Below are 10036 nucleotides of genomic sequence, written 5' to 3' on the forward strand. Positions count from 1 at the left end.
TCCAATAAAACAGAACTCAGGAAAATTTAAGGTACTCTTAGTCATACATTGATTAACGAAAAGATCTGAAGTTTCGGTCCACAAAATTCTAACCCGAATTAACTTTACTCAAGCTTTGCACTTTCAAACAAGTAAAAGTTCTAAAGAAATTTGAAAGATTAAATATAAACCTGGCCAAGAAATTAACCAAATACAAGAAAAATCTAGGTTTAGAGATTTACCTCAAATCAATTGGTGAAAACGGAATCCTAATTTTTTCTTTACTCCATTTTAATTATTTTATTTTATTTTATTTTATATGTCACTCCATTGCTCCACTTTTTAGTGGAAAAACAACAAAAAACTCATTTTTATCTGCACAATAATAGAATTTTACTTTAGTGTCTACCATTTTTTGTGAATCGACATTAGTCTTACCGAGAATTTATTACTTGCGATCAGGGACAGAGGAGGGGGGACCGTAGGGCGATGCCCCTCCCCCCAACAATTTCTTGAAAAAAAAAAAAAAAAACCTATATATTTAATTTCTTCCAAGTCTAAGATTTAAGGGTCGAGAACCTGAGGGGCGGTTTCGGTGTCTGACTGTCTTCTTGTCGCTTTACTACCTCTGAAGCAGTTGTCGTTGTCGTTGGGGCAATGCATTGTGTACGTAGTGGTGGTGGTGGTTGTTTGTGTGTGTATGAAAACGTACAGCGTGGGCTGGATCTGGTGTGGCGGTGTCCTATTGGAGGGGTCGAGGGGAGGGACAATCGGTTGGGGTTTGTGAAGAGCGACCCGTGAGAGGGAAAGAGGCTTCCAGCTGTACATGTTTTAGTGATTTTTATTTATTTATTTAAATTATTGGAACTACATGTTTTAGTGATTAATTGTGACGAGGCCAAGCAACCCCAAGATGACTCATCGTGACAACGAGTGGATGATCTAATTAAATAATGTCCGAAACTAGGAATTGAACCTATAGATTTGCCTCTCAATTACTCCCAAACCCAAATCTTTTCCTTCTTCTTAATTCGTTTACCCTTTTTTTTTTTTTTTTTTTTGAAATATTTGTTTACCATATTTAAGCCATGGGTTCCAGCCCATAGGGCCTCTAGGCTATAATGGGTGCGCTAGGGGTGCGGGCCGGGGTAAGAGGGTCACGACCTTATCAAAAGTTGGCTTGATCGACTACATGCCTTGGCACGCGGGTTGGTCCTTACTCAAAATACTTTCTGACTCCGACCCTGCTCTCCTAACTTGTGATAACCTGCACTTGAGTTTACAATCTTTTTGACACAATAAAAAGAGAATGACATATCATGCTACAATATGCTACAATTGTATAACGACCTCTCTAGCTATTAGATTGTTTAATAGCTTGCCTATATATATATATATATATATATATTAATTATTCTTTTTTCTTTTTTCTTTTTTTGCGTTTTTAAAAGTCATGTATTCATTAATCATATTTTGAAATTACTATTTTTCAAACCTCACGTTTGAATACTGCTAAAGCAAATAGATTGCGCAGTGGATATAGGTTGTCCCTTGATTGCAAGTCCAAAGACTACTTTGAAATCGGCGTGGCCCATGTTGGGGTCGGGGCGGAATTCACTTGGAGTTTCACAACAAACTTGTCGGAGACAACGTTTTAATGGTGCGACATGCAAAAGGACAGGACTGATCATATTGCAGGTGTCGAAGTGTTTTTCACAGCATCTGATTGGCTTGCTTATAGGTGCAATTGCATTCGGTCTAATGCATGCACTTGCATTTGGATTGCAAAAGTTGATGGAATTTACTTGCGAAAAATCCCAAAAAACCGTGATGAGTTTATGCAGAAATGGGTATTTTGAACTTAACTGATCAGTGTTTCGGAATAATACCGATTCTGCCCAATGGGCCAACATCTTGGCCCATTAAGACCAATAGCAAATTGCCGAAGCTGTCATGTCTAGAGTCGGTAATTTGCCGACTCTGCATACAAATCAAGGATGGTTAAAAACTGACCTTATGGTAACCACGAAGGATATCCCACGATCACATGGTAACTATATATCATTACGAAAGGTGCTCCCACGATCGATCTGGAGCACGAACCACGACTCCACGATCTCAAACCTATTAAAGACCGACTTGGCAACGAACGTGGAGTATGTACGACAATCTTATGATCCAAGTAGCCAACAAACGCTCTGGATCTAGCACGTGGTCCAATGGAAAAACAGGACCACCCTCAACATTCCATATATAAATACCTCACAACTAAACAGGTAAATAGATTGAATTGCTCATTGTGATTAAGAGTGATATGCACTTAAGATAATACGTACTAACAAAAGCATCGAAGTGGAATTGTCGGGTTCCCCCGACGCAGCTTTTAATTTTGTAGGATAGATACACGCTTTCTGAGGGTTCAGCAACTACCATACCAGAATTTGTTCTAACAATCGGCATTTGGACATGCATGTACTAAATTAATGCCGAAGATCGATCATCATTAACTATTGCAAAAATGGGTACGTATCTTCGATATGTTTTGGGTTGATGGCGATTCTCTCATTAACTATATATTGGAACTATTCAGGTTGTTGGACAGTCTATTCTTACGACTGGAGAGCAATTTCTATAGATATTGTTTTGGGAGCATCCATATTGAAAAACAATTAGAAGAATGGTTTTGGTCAACTTAACCAAAACTCAAACATAGGCATTTTAATTTATTTATAGTCGTATACTGAGAAGTACAAAGTTGGAAAGATTTTGTACAATAAGAAAAGAATCTACTATACATAAAATAAATGTTGGTAAGATGGAAAGTATCATGAAAATCAAATCAGAATTGTACACTTGCGTCACACACATAATTATCTATGGGAAGTCTTGAGCATGAGGGGCACGCATCATCTTCTAAGGAAAAGAGCAGCACATATCTGCATATAAGGCAGGAATATGTTGTCCAGAATTCTGATTTGATTTCAATCCCATAATCTTAGCAACCGACTTGTCCATGAATGGTAGCTTGTCAATTCTTGCAGCTGGCTTGGCTATTGATGGAAGTTTACCAAGACTTGCGGCAGCAGGACTGGAAAATATTACAGCAGAATCCTCATGAGCTGGAGGCATTCTTGTGGCAGGATTTTCATGCAATGCAGTGTTTAATATTTCAGAATCATTGTATGGTAGAATAGGTGATGTGGCATCCTTGGAACCAGCCATGCACCGAGGCTACATGAACTGAAGCTGCTGTGGCTGCATGAGAGCAGGCAGCCACTAAGGCTGCATGTGATGGAGCCTCTGTGGCTTCATGAGAGGAAGCCACCTTAACACATATATAGTTTTTTGTCTCGTTAGGTATATATATATATCTGACTTTCAAATCTTGATACAGAAAACAACAAATTAAAGAGCACTCTCCATCTAGCTAGTGCATTAATCCTAGCTACTTTGAAGCCAGTTTTTCACGTTGATACTGATTTAATTCGAAGGTAATTAGCAAATGATCTGCTAAATAGATTCTAAGAAAGCACCAAAAACTAAATTTTAAGAACACGTATGATCAGGAACAACCATCAATCCATAATTGAAAAAATAATAATAATAATAATAATAATGGAAGTTGCGCGCACCACAATGAGATGCAAAATTCCTAATTAAATTGACAAATTATTCTATGATTAAATCACAAATTTCATGGAGAGTGGAGTCTGAGGAGAGATCGGTGAAGAGTTGTAAAGAAAAGAAAAGATCACAGTGACGTGATGGAGATGGAGTGGTTGTTGCGTGAAAGTGAGAGTGAGAGAGAGATTCAGAAATTAAAATGATGTAACAAAATATTGTTAAACATAAACAAAGTAATAAATTAAAATGACATTATAAAGACAAAATAAAAAAATATCCCAAAGATGAGTGAGCAACTTGCTCTGAAATTCACAAAGGAGGCCAGAGGTCTGTGTTGCTAACTAGCTTGCAGATCATGGTATCACCATTCAAGTCTTCAGGACCGGATGGTTTTGCTCCATCCTTCTATCTGAAATTTTGGCTGTTGATTGGTGAGGGGGAATGTCAAGATGTCCTTTTCTGCTTAAATTAAGCAAGATCCCTGAAAAACCATCAATGACACAAACATTGAGCTTATCCCCAAGAAAAAACAATTGGTGCAAGTTATGGATTTTAAAACTATCAGTTTATGAACGATATTTACAAAATTGTGTCTAAATTCCTAGCGTATGGACTCACAAGCATTCTTCCCTATATTATTTCCCCTGATCAAAGTATGTTCGTAGCAGGCAGACACATAACTGACAATATTTTAGCCGCTTATGAAACCCTACATACCATGGATGCAAATATGAAGGGAAAAAAAGGGATTTATGACTCTCAAACTGATATGAGTAATGCATATAATCGAGTTGAATAGAGCTTTCTTGAATGGGCAATGAACATATTAGGCTTCGAGATCTAGAGCAGGTGGATCCGCTTAATTATGAAGTGCATCAACTCAATTTCGTACGCAGTTCTGAACGATTAATGGGGAACCTCATGGCCACATTCTTCCAACTTGTGGTACTCGGCAAGGGAATCCTTTGTCCTCTTATTTATTCATTTATTGAGGCTCTTAGTGCTATGTTACAAAAGGTTGATAGAAACCGAAAGATCACGAATGTCCCTGTGGCAAGAGGCATGGTGCGACTTAATCATTTGTTTTTTTACTGATGGCAACCTTCTTTTCTGCAAGGCAAATATCACGGAATGATCCTATCACATGCAAGGGTCTGTCATAATGCTTTGCCCACCAAAACAAATCTCTTCCGGCAAAAAATTACTAAGGATCTTTTATGTTCCCTATGTAGAGAGTAGAGGCGGAGACTACGGGGCATATGTTGTGGGGGTGTCTGGCTGACGAAGCTATACGGAGTATATGCGGTAGTATTATCTAAAAAAGATGTCATTGGCATTTGGACAATATTGATCATGTGGAGCTCACGAAGGTTGTGGCTAGGAACTTGTGGTTACAACGTAAGGCAGTGGTCCATGGAAAACCACTTAGCCCTCTCACCACTATGGTAAGCCAACCATCAAAATCAGCAGAGGCTTTTTGAAGTGCAAACTCTCGGCAATATTCTGATAAAGCAGTGGATAATAGGGAACTCCGATGGCAAGCCCCTATGCCTAGGTTTGTCAAGGTCAACTGGCCGAGATGTAGCTGTGGATAAACAAAAAGAGAGGATGGGCTTTGGAGTTAGAATCAGAGATGACATTGGGGAGGTCTTGGCCACATTGTCACCACCAAAAAGATCACATCATTGCATTTGATGTCACAAAAGCAATGCATGGCAGCATTACAAACAGTAACTTTCAGTTGATAACTGAGATTTTACAAGATGATACTAGAAGGTGATGCTCTTCGATCAAATAGTACAGGCATTGCAAAAAGATCATAGAAATTGGAGCCGATATGGCCATTTAATAGACAATACAGGAGGGGTTTTGAAATGTATTTATGAGTTGAAGGTCAATCATAGCAAGCGAAACCTTAATGGCACTATTTACCAGCTTGCAAAGGAAGCATTAGTCCTTAGTGAAGAGCAAGGCCTTCTTGAGGAAGCCCCTCACTGTATTTTTGAAATTATCCCTATTGAGTGTTGTACTTTAAGATGTTTTTCTAATATAAAGTTCGCTCGATTGATTTCTTTCAAAAAAAATTCCCAAAGGCCTTAATTCGATCTGCCTTTAAATTAAAAGTATGGAAAATGTAGCTAAATATTGTAACAAAATAAAATGAAAACAAATTTTCTTTTCACTGGGCAGTCTTCTTTTTATCTTTTCTTTATTTTCATTTTAATTTTGGTTTTTCGTTCCTCTCATTCTCCTTTAAATTAAGACAAACAAAGTCCCAAATGTCTTTAATTTAGGAGTATGGAAAATGATCGAAAACTTTCAGATTGACTGGACTTCTCCCATCTATAAAAACTATCTTTACATATATATATAAAGTAATGCTATAAACTGTCATACAATTGAGATAACGTGGCAGTGAAAAACGGCCATTAAATCAACATTTGTATGACAATTATATAACGTTTATTAAAAAAATGAATTTTTAGTGTCACATCATTCTAATTATATGACAATCGATCTTATAATATTTTAGTGTACTAAATAATTAACAAGCACTTTTTGTTTTCTTTTTTTCTTTTTCTTTATTTTTTTTTATTTTTTTTCTGTTTATAAGTTGTTGATCTTGGGGTATGCTATGCTTTCTCATAAGAATAAAAATGACTTTAATTTCCATTACATGTGTTTTATGATCGCTGTTTTCAAACCCCACATTTTTTCAGTTGATGAGTGGTTGCTAAACTAAACCAACCATATTGTTTATATGTCATTACGTCCTATAATTTGTGGGAACCCAAAAAGGGAACTAAAAACCTCACTAACCTCCAAAACAAGAAAGGAAATTCCCACCAACCAGAAATCAGTACATCACTGAATTTTGTTCTTTATATACCCCTTATTCAAAAACAAAAGCAAAAACAAAAGGAAAATAATAATTTCTTCTTTACGTACTCTCTTTTCAAGCCCGTCCGTCCGTGCAATGATGATTTTAAAAGCAACGAAAACTCAGAAGCCGGGCTTAATTCTTTTCTTACTTGTTTTGGCGTTAGCCAATATTCACCCCTCATCTCAAGATTTCCTCGGGGGAAATCCATTGCAAATATGGCACGTTCGCATTTTTAACAAACTGAGCGGCGGACAAAAGTTGTTCCTTCATTGCAAGTCCAAAGACAATGACTTGGGCAGGCAAGAAGTTCCGGTCGGGTCGGAATTCTCTTGGGGCTTCAGAACAAACTACTGGGGGACGACGCTTTTCTGGTGCAACATGCGCACAGACAAGGGTGGCCGTCATGCAACATTCAACGTGTTTTGGCCAACAAATGATTATTCTCTTGCCGATAAATGCGACTCCAGTGATTGTATTTGGACAGCAAGAGAAGATGGAATTTACTTACGAAACATTCCACAAAAACGTGATGAGCTTCTTCACAAATGGGAAAGCCTTTAAATCTCATAAATATTAATTTCTATTGTATTTGCTTAATATTCTCCCTTAATCATGGTAATTATTGCATATTATTGTAATATCTCTATTTTTACGTTAATTATGTATTAGATATTTTCTTACACCTCTCTCTCTCTCTCTATATATATATAGGGTGTAGTATGTTGCTTTGTTATAAAAGAAGAGTAATGCTACATATCACCCTCTTGTCTTCTTTTTGTTACCCCAAAATTGATGTGGCTTTTAAAATCACCATTGGATCAAAATCCAATAGTGATCTATCATAAACGTACAACTTTTCATCATGGCAACTATAAAAAGAGATGAATTATATATGTCTATCAATGGTTGAGATCTCGTTCACACATGAGATCGAATGCATGAGGTTTTTTAAGAATTTGTTTAGAATTATGTTAGAGAGTTTAAAAATTCTTTTAGTACCTAAAAACCTGTATCAAATAAAAATTTAGCATGTTTTGTAAAAAACTTCAAGAGTTCTTCTATTTTCTTTCCTCTGAAAAATTAAAAATGGTCAAAACGCATTTTTGACAAAAGAGTGCTTAAAAATGAAGTAATTTTTTTGCTAAAAAGCTCCTTTTGGCTTTAAAAGCTTTATTTTTCAACGCAGTCCAAACATACTCTTAGACTCATAGCATACAACTGGCTCAAAATTTATATGTTCAAGAAAATCAGGGAGATCTAAGTTGTATATAGAGAAAAAGAAAATTATTCATGGGTCAATGTACTTGTTTTTAATGAATATTAATCATTTGTCAATATACTTAATAAAAAGAGAATACACAATAACTTTGGTGCTCTAAAACAATTAAAGTTATCATAATCTACAAATTAACGAAAGAGAATTAATCCTCCAGCTTCTTAGGCTGAAAATATAATATAGCATTCTTAAAATTCAAAATATTTCTCCTTTATAATATTTGGCAAAAGTACATATATATATATATATTCCCCCTTCAAACTAGTGGTATGCAACCGGTTTAGGTGGTTATTCATTTTTAAATAACCGCAACCGCTAGGTTAATATAACAACAATCGATCGATTCTGTGGTTATTAGCCGATAACTGTTTTTCATAAATTCTTGATTTTAAAATTCATAAATTATTGATCTGCAATAACGCGAATGCATTTCATGTCATTTCATGATAATCGAGAATGCAAGGGAGCTAAAAAATATATATATGAAAAGAAAGATCACTGATTCACTGCTGGTAGTGGACATCTAGAATCTAATTGTATGGCAGTCGTATGATAAACTACTAAAGAACATGCATTTCTCTTTGTTGTAACATAGGAAAATGGGGAACTTCATTTAATCCTATGAACTTTCATCTCTTTTGCAGTCACCCTCCTAAAGTTCAAAAAATCTCAATTTTGTGTATCAAACTTTAAAACAAATTGTTATGTCAAAATCCTAACAGAGGACACCAAAATATCTCTGTTTAATTTTATTTTTTAAAAAAAAAATGAAATAATTTGTTGTCAAGCTGGCCCACAATGCAAGTCGAGTGTCCATTTTAAAAAAAAAAAAAAAAAAAAAAAAAAAAAAAAAAAAAAAAAATGAAGAATAATTTTTAAATACATGAGTATAATGGACAACATTTCACCTATATTCCGTATGATTTAACTACAAACCCTAACAGAAGAAGTGACATTATAAACTTTTTAAAGTTTGGTAAACTAAATTGATAGTTTTTTAACTTTAAGAGAATAATTGTAAAAACGATGAAAGTTTAAAGAGATTAAATAGAGCAAAGAGCAATATATGAGATTTACAAACATTCATTTACGTTTAGGTAATTACATCTTTATACATGCCTCTTAAATTCAATAGAGTATGTCATGAAAGCTAGAACCAAATCATCTCACAATCCATCTTAATTAATGACTTTCCTTTTCTGTCTTTATTGTTCAAACGTTTTTAATAATATTTTGTCTATTATATGGACATGTGTATGTGTAAAATGTAAAGTATGGGAAATTATTGAATAAAATACCATATTATTCAAAGGATAATTAAGGAACAGATTTGTTATACAGAAGTGTAGTAAATAAAATTATTGTCCTGATCTCCACATGTTAACTTGTACAATGAAGAGTTGTTAACTTGTTTGGCTATATAAAGGGTAGGTAATTGGTAAGCAATTGAAATATTGAAGGCACAGAAAATGAGTCCTTCCCTCTTACTTGTCTTGGCTCTGTGCATGAGTACTGGGGCATTAATTTGCAACTCAGCCATGAACAAGTTCTCCGTTCACGTCATGAATGGGTTCAAGAATCAGACGCTGCAAACCCATTGCCAGTCCAAAGACGATGATCTTGGCCTCCAACTGGTCCCTGTCAATGGAGAGTTCCAATGGCACTTTCGAGTCAACTATTTCGGCACCACACTCTACTTCTGCAACATGTGGTGGGTGGGCGGACATCGTAGCTTCAATGTGTTTTGGGTTAATGACGATTTTCTGGTTAAGGATTGTGGCAATTCTGACTGCCGCTGGAAGGCTCAGGAGGATGGGATTTACTTGTACAATTCTGAGCATAATGAATATCACTTCTATTATAACTGGGAGCCATGACAAACACAGCTTTTGTTGAAGTTTGATCTCCAATAAATAAGATCAAGATTAAGCACTACATAGTCTGCATGTCTTTCTCCCATTGTTTTCTTCACTCTAGATCTCCATCCGATCCTCTCAAATTCGATCTCTACTTTTCTTCTTCTTTCATCTTTGCACAAGTATGCATTAATTTCCTTGTTAAAGTTGTAAAGAGTGCCTTTGCCACATGGAGTAACATCTCCCTAATGGGGACTCAGTCATTTAAAATGAGGTTTTGGAGCTATAAATTCACTGCTTAAACAATAAATGTATTAAATATATTAGTTTTTTCTATTTCTTTTTCTCTTCTTTTTTTTTTAATATTTTTTACAAAAAAACAAAAAGTTTACTCCTAAACTTGACATACTAAAAGTG

The 10036-nt window shown here is 35.5% G+C and overlaps 1 protein-coding gene and 1 pseudogene across 1 annotated transcript; both read left to right on the forward strand.

Annotated features, from left to right (window-relative positions):
• Positions 1-1405: 1405 nt before the first annotated feature.
• Positions 1406-7048, forward strand: LOC133856824 (S-protein homolog 1-like; annotated as a pseudogene).
• A 2184-nt stretch (positions 7049-9232) lies between these two features.
• On the forward strand, positions 9233-9640 carry LOC133856825 (S-protein homolog 1-like). Its single transcript, XM_062291866.1, has one exon. It carries the CDS (start codon positions 9233-9235, stop codon positions 9638-9640), a length of 408 nt encoding a protein of 135 aa, XP_062147850.1.
• The last annotated feature ends 396 nt before the right edge of the window (positions 9641-10036 follow it).

Source organism: Alnus glutinosa, chromosome 14, assembly GCF_958979055.1.
Source record: "Alnus glutinosa chromosome 14, dhAlnGlut1.1, whole genome shotgun sequence".
In the NCBI taxonomy this organism is placed as follows: Eukaryota; Viridiplantae; Streptophyta; class Magnoliopsida; order Fagales; family Betulaceae; genus Alnus; species Alnus glutinosa.